The sequence below is a fragment of the Geospiza fortis genome, unplaced genomic scaffold (assembly GCF_000277835.1).
Source record: "Geospiza fortis unplaced genomic scaffold, GeoFor_1.0 scaffold112, whole genome shotgun sequence".
Taxonomy (NCBI): domain Eukaryota; kingdom Metazoa; phylum Chordata; class Aves; order Passeriformes; family Thraupidae; genus Geospiza; species Geospiza fortis.
This window is the reverse complement of record NW_005054298.1, coordinates 22,830,903-22,846,766: the sequence shown is the minus strand read 5'-3', so window position 1 is coordinate 22,846,766 and position 15,864 is coordinate 22,830,903. Positions and strand designations below refer to the sequence as shown.

The window sequence follows — 15,864 nt, the reverse complement described above, 5'->3', positions numbered from 1 at the left end:
TACAGATAAGAAACAGCTAAGAAAGAATCCATTCTATAAAGGCTTTTTCCCATTTTTCCTGAAGTGTCTTTTCAATGTGTGTGTGTGTCTCTCTCTCTGTTACTTAATGTACTTGCAGAAATTGGTGGTGATTGGAGAGAAGGGAGGGGAGAGGGCTAAGAGGTTTTTAAGGACCAAAAGCTATGACTTTGTAAGTGGTGACCAATCTAGTCTCTTAAAATACTTTATTTCAAACAAACCACATAAGCAACTTCACTAATAAAACTTAGTAACTAAGGTGAAATTTCTCTTATGAAATTGTGAATTTACAGTCATTAAAATACTAATCTTTGCTGGATTTTGACTTGTTAAAATTACAAAAACAACATGGCTTTAGAACTGGGATACTGACAGTGCATCAAAAATGGAAAACTGACTGAGGCTCTGTATGCCACAGCTCACCTTCATGAAAGTAGTTTAGACATCATGATCATCTCAGATCAAAATTCATCACTTTAGAAACTTCTGGTCACAGTTAAGGATTCTAGTGGAAATATCTTTTAATTTTGTATGAGCCACAGCCCTTTAAACTACATGCAATTTCAAGAATGCTTCTGGAACCTGGTACAATTTTTACTAAGAGATGACCACTAATAAACCCACAAACCAACTCCCTCCCCTGTAAGCAGCCTCCACCACAACGTAAAGCAGCAAAGCATGCAGGTAGCTACACATGAATTTGGCTGTCTGAAGGAGATCTTCACACTGCAATCTCCTCATCAAAAATAGGAGATACAGGACAGTCTTATGGTTGGTAAGTGCTACACTCTGCAACTTCAGCACATGAGAAAATGAAAAGCGTAGCACTAAAAAAAGGACGTTGCAATATACACCCCAAGTACCACATATGAAAACAAAATGCTTTCGTAGTAGTCTGCATAATAAAAATTTGTATTTTACCTAATACTGGACACAAAAACCCCTTCCCTTTTCATCAGTTCATTAAAGGGAGACATGTCATTTGACAGCATTGAAGAAACCAGTTACATAAATTACACTTTGCTAGATGCACTTTTTTTAATTGCATTCATGAAAGAGAATAAGACCCAGAACTATCAGTGTTGGTTCCTGCTAAACATAATTATTCTATGAGGTTCTCAGAATCTAAACAGAAATAAAATTATGATTTAGTGAACTACTTAAATGTAAAAATCATAAAATTATTGCTTTTAATAAAATCAGCACACCTTGAACTGTCTACTGTAACCATGACCTTATAGTTGGGTATTAGCAGATATTTTCTAGTTATAATTGAACTTTTTTTAATTATCAATCACTGCTGCTGAAGTAACTTTGCAAAGCCTTGGATCACGATCACAACTGTGTTCATCTGCCCAGCAGCTGGAGCAGACACTCACCTGCAGAGGGTGTGGAAGAAACAGCAGGGGGAGTTGGAGAGGTGAAGCCATCAGCAAGGGGCTGAGCTCCTGCAGCAGCAGCAGCATCTGGGGCAGCGGAGGAAGGGGCAGGAGGAGCAGGAGGAGTGGGGGCAGGAGCAGAGGTAGCAGGAAGGGGAGAAGTGCCAGCTGAGCCAGCAGGGGCTGAGTGAAGAGAGGAGGAAGAGGTGGAGTTAATAAGGAGATATGTTAGCAAGGATTAGAGAAAGCCTCTGACTATTCAGTGTTAGCTATTTATTAGCTGCACCGTATTTTAGAATGCACAGATGAGAAAACAATGGAGCTGTTGAAGAAAGGCTCATTCCTGTGTAGATGGTAAATGAAGGTCAAGCAAATCGACTTCTTTCCAGGTCTGAAGGGAACACAACCCAAAACTTTTCAGTGAGAAGTATTACTTTTGAAAGATGTCTTTGCATTGTGTTATTTATGCTCCAATCTCTAGCATGGCTTCTTTAGCTTTTGTATAAATCAGAAAATATAAAGAGGAAACAAAAAAATTTCCAGCTCTTTGTTTCAGAAGCATCATGTACTTTACTGCAAGCCAACTACAGGCTCTTCTTCACTGAAAAGGCTGAGCAAAGGAAAAAGAAGTACTAATAACACTTCCTGTTCTGGAAAGTCTGGGGCCATTACATTGAGCAAGTATCTCTTTGTGACAATTCAGGCTTGCATTGATGTACTCAAGATTTATTCTGTGCCTACCTCTCATTCAATCTAATTTTCTAAAAACATGCTTCTATGTATCTGCATAAACAGCCAATGAAAAAACATTTATTTGCTTAAAAGGACAAGGGAGAAGTGTCCCTCAGCCCACTAAAAAAGGTGCTGTGTCCTACTTTGTCACATACAGGCAGCCAGGCAAAAAATTCTGATAAACAAATTAATACATAAAAGGAACATTACAGCACATCAGACACTCCCAGAGAAGATACTACTTGATTCAAACTCATCAATAGCAATGAACTCTGGGCTTCCCTTCGAGTTTAGGAAACTGCAAATGCTCAGTTAACAATGAGGCAGAAAGAGGAACAAGAAGGTTCCATGTACCTGGATAGACACTAGGAGGAGATGGCGTGGGAACAGCAATGGGAACACCTACACTTCCACTCCCACTGTTCTCTCGACTGCTGCTCCGACTGCTTGGGTGGCTTCCCCCACTACTGCCACTGCTGCTGTAAGAAACCAGAGTAAGCAGGGTATGAATATGATGCTGCTCATGCTGAAACATAAGATCCCTCACAGAGCATCTTACCAAATCAGACAAGTAACAGGGAACGAGAGAAAAGAAACAAGGATAATATAAAGCTGGGCTTTCCTGAAACTCTCCACTTTGACTACAACACAAGAGGGTTTTTTTCCACACATTAGCTTCAGTAAACTTGCCCAAAAATGAAACACTTCCAGAACCTTGTTCAAAGCACGTCATGCCAGGATTGTTAAGTCCCTGCAGAGGAAACAAAGACTTTTTTCCTATAACTTTAACACTTATGGAGTGCTTATACTGTGATTTGTATGCTTTCATATGAGACTACTAAAGCTTAAAAGTTGTAAGACAGTAAAATTCAGATTTTTTATCTTTTTAAGTCCACTTGTTTAGCCATCCTCAAGTACTTATTATGTTTAAAAAGTAAAGATTTCAATAGAAGTATTTAGATCTAATCACATAATGAAACTAATTATCCTAGAAAAAAAGCTAGTCTTCTGCAGAGCCCCTGGTAATGCACTTTAGCTTTATTCTATGTTTGAAGTTATCAATATCCCCAAAACACTATGCTACAATTTCAGCTTTTCAATCTATAAACATCAAAGACTGTTCAAAAACGTCAAGTATAAGCATCTAAGCAGCCCTTCAACATGTAGAAGGCAAGCTGTGTAAAGTCTTCCCCCAGAGTGGTAATCTTTTAGTGAAGTAGCATCATGATCCACCTCCTTGAAAGACTTCACAATCTTAGTAATTCATTAAGTACTCTAAGCGAGATCACTAAAACAGAGGTGAACAGGATTAAGTGAATTCCCTATTCTGGTTTGATTAGTGCTCATTCTCATCACGCCATTGAGACTGCCGGTGCACAGGGTGAATGAGGGAGGCTGCCGACAGAGGGAGGAGCAGGTGGATTCGCAGTTGGGCACAGCAGTTCTGCCCCCGAGCAGGAAGAGGCCAGGCAGGTACCTGTAGGTGCGGTTGCGCTGGTTGACTGAGGCCGTTCTGACGGGGCTCTGCTGGGCCGGGGCCATGGTGCGCGTCGGGCTCGGCACGTAATCGTTGGGCACCACCGGGGGCCGCACCGGCTCCAGCGTGCGGTACGGGGAGTGCCGCCTGCACGGCACAAGCACAGCCACAAGCCAGTTAGGGGAGCACACAGAATCACACACTTCTCTCTGAAACACAGCTACGTACTAATCAGGAACGCGAGCTTTAAAAATGGGCTTTATAACTTTGCGGTACTTATTTTGTAGGATGAGGGGGGAAAAAAGAATTAAGGATGTTCTTCAGGTACTTCAGTCTTCCTATCAGTAAACTCTGTATTCCACATCCCATTCTTGTTTTAAAGGTAAGCCATTATCTTGCATTAAAATAAAGCACTATGTTCTGTATGTATATACATTAAAGCACACCAGCAAACAGCATTCATCCCACTTATAACACATTTTCCTAAGGTCAAAATCAGGTTCATAAACTTCACACAAAATTGCTTTCATCAAGCACAACACAAATAATGAACAGTGCCATGTACTCATTTTTCAGTTGTTTAACACCATCTGCGAAAACCACAGCTAAGGACATTTTACTCTACAGTATGTAATTTTAAGTGTTCTGCACTGAGAAAAAGGTTCCTGTTGTGAAAGGCTGATGATGCCCACTGATTTCTGGCAGCAGCACACTAACGTACAAAGACACGATCAGTATAAGAGGATGCAGATACAACACCTCTTGACCTTTGTGAATGGTTAAAATAAAACCATTAAATCTCTCCCACTGCAGAAAAAGAAAGAATCTTACCTCTTTTCCCTTCTGTTCACCCATTCAGTAACTGCACTTACCCAATAGTTCCTTTTCCTGACATGGGTGGACTTGGTGGCTTCTGGGTGGGTGGTGTTGTGCGAGGCAGCCCACCCATCTTCATGTTCTGGGTGCTGACCTGCATGAAAGAACGGGGACAAAAACGGCCTTCACTGAGCTCAGGCTCCAGGGGAGAGACACGGAGATGCCTTTAGCAATTCACTCTAAGGAGGGGAAGGTTTAAACAAACAAAAAAACTTGAGAGGCCATGCGTTTTATATGCAATTTCCACTCTGCTAGAAGTCAAGAGTTGTGCTCAAAGGACTCTTTATTACATAGTTTTTAGAAAGTGTACAAAAAAGAGAATTTGCCTTCGGGCTATCACATAAATGTTAACTCTCTGAGAACACAGACACTGTACCTAACTTGGCTGAATCTCCCCCGTCATCTTTTGAGAAAAAGGCAGTTATTTCACATGGCACTACTGAATGGTAAATTTGCACAAGTATTTTTGAATACTGTTCAAAAATAGTAAGGCTTATCTAATAGGCCATAATCTAATGTGATTTATACACATATGGAGAAGTCAAAGTAATCTATATATCTAATCCATTAATGTTTTAATGTTTTAACAGATTATAAAAACTTTTAAAGATATTTACTTTAAATATTAGTTAAATACATATAAACATACAGAGAAAGCTATTTTGAGAAAAATACAAAAGCATATTTTTCCCCCCCCATTAAATATGTAGCAATTTCATCTCTGAGCATTTATAAATAAATGGATAGATAGGGAGAAAAATACTTAGCAGTGATGTGATATAACTGCAGTTGTCCACTTCCCCCCTGCCAGGTTAAAATACTAATGAAGTAAATTTTACATAAAATAATTTACTCTAACTTCTTTCAAAAACTCATTTGCATTCCTGACTGATTGATTAATCTAGGAACTGTAAACAATTGTTACCAATGTGCATTTTGCTTTCCTGTATTCTGCCAGCCAAGCAAAATTCCCTCAATGCACACATCCTTACAGGAGTCAGTACATGGTCTGCTTACAAAACAGCTCAGATTTACAACTGCCTGAGCCATTGCTTAGGCACAGAGATACTCAGCAAACCTAAACAAGTGTGCTTACATCCCTCTCTCTGCTCTTCCTGTCACGCTCCATCTCACAGAATTTCTTCTTTCTAAAATGTAAGTCCTGGCTACTGCCCCCATCTCCCACAAAAAAATGAAACCGTGATCAAGGCATTCAAGAGTATTTGCAAACATCATTGAAGGCAGATTACTCCTTCAAAATTTGACTCTAACACTTAAAACCTCGGCAATGTTTAGATTTGTGAACTGATAAATATTGACAACAGAGTAAAGAGTAATACATTCAGTACTCTAATCCACTGAAACTTGATTCTCTGTCTCTAAATAATCCCAGTGCTATCACATTTTCAATCTGCAGGGAGGAAAAGAAAACCCAAGCACTGGAAGAGGTATTTTGTCAGATTCAAAAACAGATGTTTGGATTTAGTTGTGCAAGAGTACTCTGTAATGTCAATTTAAGACAAAATTATGTTGCACAGCATTATAAAGTCCTTTAAGCCAACTCTAAGCAACAAGAAATCTAAAGTTAATTCAAGTGAGGGATGAGGTAAGCACTGAACTACAACTACTTAAAGGGAAAAGGGAAAGTGTAAAATGAAATATATTTTATTCTATACACGGAACATTTAAGAAATAGCAAAATCTGAATTTTTTTTTAAAGTTGCAGCACCCCCTGTATTTCCTCTTCCATTAAACATGCCTGTTTCACCCACCTACCTATTTGAGTTTTCAAAAAAAACCCCACAAACAAACAAAATCCACCTTAATGAAATGTTCACTGAATTGTCACTTGCTGTATTTCAAAGAGCCCACTCAGCCACTGCTTTTGGATGTCTTTAGATGACAGACCAATCTGTATGCCCCTGAATACTCCATTTAGGGGTTTTAAGTGGCTACACTATTGTTTCTGATTAGATGATGTAACCACTGGCTATCACTTTACAGTTAATATAAAATTACATATATGTCATACAAATAATGTTGTTATTCTTTTATATACAACGACTGCAAGAACAAAAATGAACTTCTAGGCATCCCCAGGGCTATGGCTACATGAAAAGAAAGGATGGCTGAGGTGGAGGATGCTGGAACATCACACTGGGTACAGCCAGAAGTGGAGTTAACACTCGCCTCACCAACACAGAGCTCCAGTGACTGCTTGATATTTTCGTTAACACTGCAAATACACAGATCCTTGAAAAGGACGGGAAAAAAGCTTTAGAAAATGTGGCCAAACAAAAAATGACCCCTTTTTAGCCCAGGAACTTAGCAAAAAGAAACCATCCTTAAAAAAACCCAACCTAAAAGATGAGGAGATTTACTGACAGTAGGTTTAGTTTCAGGGTCTTGGAAATTACTTTTCAACATTGAAATTGAACTGTTTAGAGAGCAAGTAATTACAATTTACAAGGTTGTCTTCAAATCTGACAGGACTGATGGCTTTAAGATCAGCTACTCTAAGTTAAACAACCCTGTGCAAGTAACCTCCCCTTGACTTATTGCCAAATAATTACAGAAGAGAAATTAAAAAGATACAATTATTTCAACACTTCTGATCAAAATGGTCAGATCCTTGGAAATAAAAGCATGCAAGATGCTAAAAATATCTAAAACTGCACCAACTACAATTGAGATTAATGCACAGTAATATATACAGCTGTCTCCTTCGATAATAATTCCTACTGGGAGGGAAAGGAAGGCCATTAATGCCCCCTCTCTTCCAAACTTCATTGTATTGCCTTTTTTATTTTGCACATATGGTTGTAAATAGAGTTTCCATACACAAATCCTCACCCACACACATCCCTCTTACAAACATGTAAAATCCGAAGCAACAACCAGAACTCAAGGTCACATTTGCATTTGCTGTCAAGTTTTTAAAATCGTTTTTCTGGAGTAAACTGGTATTTGCCAGAACTTGCACAGTTTCTGACATCATTTCCCCTGGTTCTGCACAGCTGGAACTACCCAGATGCAGCTGGTTTAATGAGAGGGTGAAAGCAGAGGAACGCATCTGTCTGATGGTGGTCTGTCTCATGGTGGCTGATTTCTAGTTTAAGTCTTGGAAATCAATTTAAGAAAATGCATAGCAAAAGAGAGCCTGCAACCAGAAAGATAAAGGAGTATCTGTCTGTGCCTTTGCTCACAACTGCACAGTTAACCAGCCAACCACTGTGTTTAGAACAGAAAAAAATAAGAGAGGCAGTAACGACTCGGGCACAAGCTCAGGATAAAACCACAGTTGACTGATGTAAAAGCAGGAAGAAAACCCTGTAAAGAGACAATAGGGCACAGGGTCTGTGCCTAATGCATGCAGGGATTTTCCAAATGATTTTTTTCTCTCTCTCACAGAAAAAAAAAAAAAAAACCACCCAAATTACCAACAGAAGATGTGGAACACCAAGAGATCTTGGTTAAGTTTTTTTTTAACTGGATACCTTGCAGAAGCTTTTTATAGATGAATTAACAAGCACATGCACCACAGAAAAATATCTTCGACCAAAGCTGTAACTTTGTCAGCACTGGAGCTGGAACTGGAAGTTTTGCTGAGGAAGAAACTACACAAACTACCTAAAAAGCAGATCCTTGGTGAGTAAGACATCCTAGAAAATGCTCTGGGATCCAGCACCACAGTAACAGCTATAAAATGAACTGTAAAGAAATGGATCCCTATGGACCATTCTGTCTCAAAAGGGTGCAATAGTACTTCATCCAATACTTTCTAGTATTGAGCTACAGTTTTAGAAAGGTACCATCTGATGACTTCAAGACACAATATGGCACCAACTAGAGCACTCAGAAAAACTACCCTCTTAAGTTTAATTTTTTTAATAATTAAGACTTAATTGGCCAACTTCTATTTTTGGCAACTAGTTTTTCATAGATTCCAATGATCAAAACACCACCTTATGGTCCTACCTATGACTGAGTTTCCTTCATACTTACATTTTTATCAGCATTTAACATACTGAACATTTCTTTAGCACTCCACTGTATAAAGAATTTGTACTGAAATAAATCAGCTAAAGCTGATAAATTATGCCATTCATTCAGTTTAATTCTTGGGAGTATTTTCACGAGCCAAAAAAAAAAAAAACCCCAAAAAAACCCCAGGAAGTGCAGAAATACACAGTTGGTGAGATATGGGAGCTGGTCAAGAGACTGCAAAACTATTTGCATTAATGTATCTATACAGATGTGAGGCACTTACCTGCAAGACAGCAAGCAAGCTGGGCTTTTTGGGGGGCGGGCTTATTTTTGCTTGCTTGGCTGGTTGATTGTTTTTTCCCCCCCAAAATCCTGAGCTATTCAACAAAATCGAACCTCAGGAGGAGCTACTTCTAAAGTTGGACACAGTGACAAATTTTTAAGTGGTGCTTTAAATTCAAATTGTATTTTCTACAACTTTCAGGATGTCAAAAAAAATTTTTTTTGCCCAAAACCTAGTAAGAAAAAGTGTTCCATCAGTGATGTTTCATGGATTATATTCAGAACCTCCAGGCAGTTCTTCGACCTTCTTGAGCAATTTTGTGTCTAATTATGGAAAAAACACCCCAAGGCTGAATGAAAACTCCCTTCCATGCCTTGCTTCATCTTGTTAATGCTGCAGAGATGATGAATAGATTTTGGGCCCATTATCTGCCACCTCAAAGTAAATTTATTTTCAGGCTGTGCTCAGCCACTCAAATACTTACTGTGCATGTCTAATCAAACCATTTGCTTCTCAGCTCATTAACCAGTTTATATGGAAGTGAAATGTATAAATTTCAGCCCTGCTTTGGCAAACGACCACAAGTAGAAGTTTCAAGCAAGTGAGCTTACTTGTTTTTGCCACATCCACGCAAAGTAATTGAAGAACCAAGTCTGGTGAATACAAAAAGGCTTAAACAACGCCATTTTCAATTGATTTTCCCCTGCCTTGCAACTGAAATTTTCTTGAAAATCTGTTTAAAACTTAAGTTACTCAGACATGAATCCAATGCTACAGTCAGTCAGTTTAATATTATAGCTGTTAGGCAAGGCTAAGGGTTTTTTGCAGTCACAAAAAAGAAATGCAGGCTAAACACTTCATATCCAGTCACTTTTAAGTGAAGTAAAATAACCATTCACACAGAACTGGGGTTACTAACTGCTTTTCACTCTTCTTTCAGTTTGATACACAGAGACTGCAGTGAGACAAAGAATAACTCCGGTCTACTGAGAGATGATGCACAGCTTTTTGCCTTTTTTGTTTTCTCTTTTAAACTCTCATGTTTTGCCAATGAGAAGCTGACTGACATGTTTGATTCCTCAAATCAAATTTCTGACTGGGTTCACTCTAGTAAATAAAGAAATGGTGTTATAACAAAAAATGTTTTCATTCCAGACCTATAAACAGAAAAAAATATTTACTCTGAAAAGCTGTACAAAACTCTTATTGCCATTGCAGAAAATGCACAGATATGTCAGTTCACATACAATCTATAATTACACAATTTTAAAACTTTTCTTGGGATAGTCATTACTTGTTTATAAACTGCAACTGCAGAGAGCAACAAAGAAAATTGAGTTTGAAAATTGTTTTTTTAATAATACTGAGAAAACCATCATCCAATATTAAGTGTGTCCAGAATAAGACATATTCAGCATCAAAAGTACCCATGTTATGTAAACAGACAGTAAAAAACAGGGAGGAGACATATTTTGCCATTCTCAAATTAAAAGTATGTAAACACTAAGTGAGTTGAAATACTGTACGCCTCACATACTTTTGTAAAAAAAAATTCAAATTACATGTGGGAATTCTCTCATAAATTACAAGTTTTCCATTGTTATTAGAGATGCTACATATACTTAAATATCTGATTAAATGTACCATCTGTCCTGTTTCACAGAGTCATCATGGAGATATCTACAGAAATACTTGGTTTTATAAGCAATCTCAGGAATTTGCAGGATTTTTTTTTAGCTTTTTCCAAGCACAGAAAATACTTTAAAATATTTCACCTCAACTTGGAACTTCCTTTAATTAATATACTCATTCTATATATTGGCATTCTATGTTCTAAAATACACTTCCCTCATTACAATGGTGGCACCTGCTACTAAAAAACTTCCACTCCCTCTTCCCCCATACTAGCTGCACTTCAGGAGGAGGAGAATACCATCATATTCAATAAAGGCTATAACCTACCTATTAATTGATGTACTATGAACTCCACCATAATATCATGTGACCTGATTTAACGGCTTGTCTAATTGATGTGTTGCTTTTTATTGCTGCTTCTGCAGCCACTAAGACTACTAACATTTAAAGAATTTGACATACTTCAGCCTGAGTTTTTTGATGCACTATTCATTTAATATTCAACTAAATAAATCACTTATCTCACTGTTTAACAGTTATTAAGTATTTTACACAATTATGAAGTCTCTGGAAGTTTCCATAGATGAGTACCTCTGAGTATTTAAGCATTGCTATCAGTTTCTGAAAAAATTAAGAATACTGCAACTTTAAAAAATAATACACAGATTTGAATTTGTTACACACCTTTGGAGCCCATTATCTGAGCAATCTCACACTGAAACATGAATCCCAATCAAACTGCAACTTACACCGTATATAGGATAAAAAGAATATTACACAGGGGGAGGCTCATATTCAGCTGCTATCTGGTCTGTGTATATTTTTGTCTACACAAGGCTGGCACAACATTCCTCCCTCATAAATGATCTGCTAGATATGCTGAGGGCAGCTAATATTTTACCACAAAGCTTTTAAAATTAAATGTGTTAACTTCCATTCATATACACAGCAATTTATATCACAAAACACTTATCCACAATGAGTTACCCAACAGAAGTTCTGGGACACAGAAGGCAGAGCGAGTGTTGTTTTAAACAATCTGTAGCATTGATGTCAATCATCTCCCCGTGTGTAATAATCTCAGAAGAGGAATGGAAATCCAGCCCTGGGGTTTCTTACCTTAAATCTAAGCAACCACTTAATGCATAAATGGAGCAAATAAAAGAGGTAAGGAAAAAAAGCATTGAAAGGTTAGTTGGAACTTCAGGATATGAAGAGAAAGGAAAAAGAAAGAAAAAAGTTAAGCATTCAGCATTAACAAAATAATGTATCAGTAGATCATAGAAAGAGTGGTTAAAGCAGAATGTCATGAACAAAAGATCTTCAAGCTGAAACTTTTAATATACATTGACCACAAAGCCTTTAAATTATTACTTTAAAATTAGCATTCAAATGCTTGTATACTGTTTACTCAAGTTCTTACAGTGCTAACAAAAAGGCAGCTTCTTTCAAAATCTATCATGAGATCTAGATGGATTAACTTCAGAGGTTGATTTATTTGAGCTGTCAAAGCCTTATTTGAGCCTTATCAATGAGTCTGAGCTCATTTAAATTGTTTACATGCATTAGCACATTTACAAGTAGCTGAAATGGAAGCTTCTAACATATTAAGCTAATGTATGTTCTTTTAGAGAGAATGCTGTCAGTTAACTTGATGCCATGAGATCTCTCTTGAACAAAGATCAAGAGCAAATCATTCAGTCTTGTAAGAAGTACAGCACTCTTTATGGATACTGTATCACATATCCATATTTCCTAAAGTATAAATTAAGACATTAATCAACAGCAAAATCTTACTTTAAAGCCTAAGTGCTAGCTTTTTGACACTAAGTTCTGCATCTTACTGCCAGAATATCATACATCTTTCTCCACAGTAACTTCCTTTTAAATTACTTGTCTTTCTCTTTGAATGATCTGGTTTTAGTTCAATTCATCTAAATGTATCATTAAATTTGTTACACTTTCTGCAGCACTGAACAGCAAATATTCAGGTAAATACTTAAATATTCAAATAAATAATTATTTAAATATTTGGATAAATAGTAAAGCATCCAGAGTGATTGATTGTTCCATCAATTTAGGAGAGACCCTACTCTACTAACAAGAAACGTAATCTGATTTACTAGAAAAATCTCCTGTCTTAGAGTTTAAAGTTCTGTGGCTCAATTAACCAATATGGTCTCTTCCTTGTCCTGCTATACTGGAAAACCAGGTCCCCCTGTACTGGCACGGAGGTCAGTCTCACTGGAAGGTCCCTCTGCAGAGACCTCAGCAGCACTGCCTGGTAACTACAATGCCTAAATACACGTAGCCTCTCTGAAGGGAGCACTTGTTTTTTTTCCATTCGCTTGACTAAAGAACTCTTTGGCCGGAACAATAGGTTGGAAGACTTTGTAACTTGGGAAACATTTGAAAAAAAGTGAAAGCAAGTCTCTTTCACACAAAAGATTCTTTAGATTTTTGCAGCATTGTAGCTTTAGGGAGGGAAGATGAGGAGGGACTGCTGGGATGATACAGAGGCAATTGACTTCTCTCACATCTATTTAGAAACCATAGTGTAGAGCAACCTTTCCTGAACATTGTCTCCACTATGCTTCAAATTTCTGAATGGAAGGAAGATGCTTAAGGGCCTGTACCACTTCTCTCAGCATGGCATACTGAATTTCTCAGCCAAGAATCCTCCCTTTTATGCCTGTATTATTCTGTCCAGCTTGCCATCTTTCTCAGGGGTTGCAATGAATACCTGCTGCATCAGCATTTTGCCTGGTCTGAAAATACATAATTCCAGGTCCAAGTACTGGAGCAGAAGCCCTTCTGCAGAAAAAGGACAAAGAATGCAGACTGAGGAACCCTGATGCTAACTGGAACTTCAACACTGTTTATGCAACAACCTAACTGGAAGATATTTACAATCTTAAGGATAGCATGACTTCAAATTCTCTGGTTATTGTTTCACAAGTACACAATATTTCTTCATTTTCTAGACACACACAGTACATGGTAAATATAATTTAAGTCTATCACAAGCATAACAAATGGATGTAAAACACACTCAAGTCATCATCCATTTGATGAACTATGTTCTTTTAGAAGAACATAATTCACTGCATCTTAGTATGACTGCTACACTGAGGTAAGTGGGATACCAATTAGAATGATTTAGAGCCAGTGCTAAATAAGATTGTGCTGCAGAGCAATTAAAAACTATTCTTTAATGAGTTCTACAATGATCTCCCTTAAAACAAAAAGTGATGGTTAAAATATTAGCAACTGCAATCCTACAGGTTAATATGCTTCATCCATATCCACAAGGAGATCTGCTGACCTGCATAAATTCAAAACTGGTAGCAGATTTTAACACACAACTGGTAATAATTTCCTGGTCAAAACTGTAGCTATTAAAGTTGGGTATGTTTTTTTATTTGTCTTTTTTAAAATCTGTTCAGAGGTTGATTCTTTGGGTAAGAAATGGGAGGAAGGAGAATTTCCAATTAACAAACAGGATGTTGAAGAGACCTTAAGTAAAATTGCTTGGGAAAGATACTTAAATCAAACTGCTCAGAATTTGAATTTTAAAAGTTAGGTTAAACAACCTATTGCTATTCAAATGGCCATCCCAGCAGACAAATCAAATAGGACAACAGAGATACCCAGTTACAAGTCAAGCAAAAGAAATTCTGGTGTACTTTGACTGGAAGAAGCATCTTACCTTACTGCTACTTAGCAGGTTTACAAATTTGTTAGTTTGCCTTGTAAAAATGACGTCACTTTGTGCGATTTACCTTCCATTTCCTGGAACTTTAATACAGTCAGTGTACTCATTTCCATATTTGTTTTCCTGGCAGCACAAGTTAACAATGCTAAGACTGTGCTTATATTCAGGATGTGCTTTTAAAAACATGTATCTAACCTCATGCATGACATTACTGCTGCTGTGTACATTGATCTAACAGCCACCAGTTGTGTCTCAGTCTGATCTCTGCCCTGGAATTCCTTCTTTTTTCCTTCTCTTGAAAGGGAAAACCAGCTGGCTTTAAGCTTGGCAGTAACATTCCCATCCCAAAACCCCATATGGCACAAAAGTTGTAGAGAGCTCCCTTTAACAAAGCACATCAGTGGGTTTGTGTATAACTGACCCTGGCAGAAAGAAGAAAAGGGAGCCCATAACATTTCTCATGCAAACCCTTCCTTGATGTGAGCGTGAGGGTCAAAGTAAACCAGTGGCAATTACAGCTGGATCACACTCTGTGGTGCTAATTCAGCAGAAAAGTGATGGCCAATAGCCCTTCAGTCCCCATGTATATCCCTGGCAACTGACCCAAACAATAACAGCAGCATCACACAAGTTGATATTCAGAAGCATTTTTGAGGGTGAGACTCACAGTCCCAGTCAGAAATCAGATTCAGTGAGTTTGCAACATTTAGAAACAGTGGGACAAGAGAAGGGGAAGGGACAACTGGAAATCGGACAGGACTCCTCTCATGTTTATAGACACACTGTCCAGGCAAGGAGAAACTGGTATATTACCATGAAAAGCATCAGGTTATTTTGAAAATATACAAAGACAATGAATTTGCAGTTTGGGTGTTTTAACAATATCACCTACCTTCACTCCATGTCCAATATCATCTAGAATTGTATAATCAATAGGTTTCCTGATGTAGCGAACTGGTCGCTCCAAGTTAGCTGGTGCAATGATTTTGTGAGTTCTTGAGGTGTTTTTGTTTGTAGTCAAGATACCAATTTCTCTTCTAGCAACTTTCTCTTTGTGAATGTCCACCGTCTACAAAAGACGCAGTGTATTTACTAACAGTGGTATGCATTGGAATACAGAGTCAGTATCAAAAAATTAAATCAGTTCTAATGTTTTGAAAATCTCTATACTGTACTAAACATATCACTACATATACTTGATTACAACATCTTCACCTTACTGCTGAATTTACCACCTCTAAAGCCACACTAACAGCTGGGGGTTCTTTGGGTTTTCTGTTACCCTTGCTCTTTCAGTTTCAAAAAACTGATCACCCTTCCATTCTTAGTGGTTCGCATCAATTTACTGACACTGTTTTATAAGATTCCTTCACTTATCCTTTTTTATTTTACAACTGCTCTCTAAGCTTGTCTTTGGCACAGGCTTCAACTAGATGAAGTGTAAGGATGCCTTCCCAAACCTTAATTTTAAGACCTGAAAAACAAACCATAAGCAGGTTTTGTTGCACTGCAAAAGTTTGCTAAATTAGGACTGGTAATCCTATGATAGAATAAACTTTCACTTAGACAAATCAAGAAAGTATTTTGGTCATTACAACTCACTCATCACAAAGCAATGATTAAATTTTAGAATACATTCCATACTAATGTACCCACAATAAAGCCAGAGGTTAAGCCCATTGCCTTCCCTTTGGACACCCAGGGCCAACTTTATATACTAAAATCAGTACCCCAGGAGAATCTTTGGTGTAAGACAAAGTCC

At 37.8% G+C, this 15,864-nt stretch overlaps 1 protein-coding gene across 5 annotated transcripts in view; it reads right to left on the bottom strand.

The window, feature by feature from the left end:
• The window catches only part of ABI2 (abl interactor 2), a 44,535-nt gene that overhangs the window by 15,780 nt on the left and 12,891 nt on the right, over positions 1-15,864 (bottom strand). For 2 of the 5 annotated variants that reach the window (XM_031059023.1, XM_031059008.1), the window contains exons 3-7: positions 14,995-15,171; positions 11,507-11,524; positions 4,479-4,576; positions 3,607-3,753; positions 2,484-2,608 (exon numbers count right to left, since the gene is read on the bottom strand). In XM_031059023.1, coding sequence (XP_030914883.1) covers positions 2,484-2,608; positions 3,607-3,753; positions 4,479-4,576; positions 11,507-11,524; positions 14,995-15,171 — 565 coding nt within the window. Of the gene's footprint in view, positions 1-1,397; positions 1,581-2,483; positions 2,609-3,606; positions 3,754-4,478; positions 4,577-11,506; positions 11,525-14,994; positions 15,172-15,864 lie in introns of all 5 variants that reach the window. The other 3 variants (XM_031059030.1, XM_031059014.1, XM_005415906.2) reach the window with 3 other exon arrangements.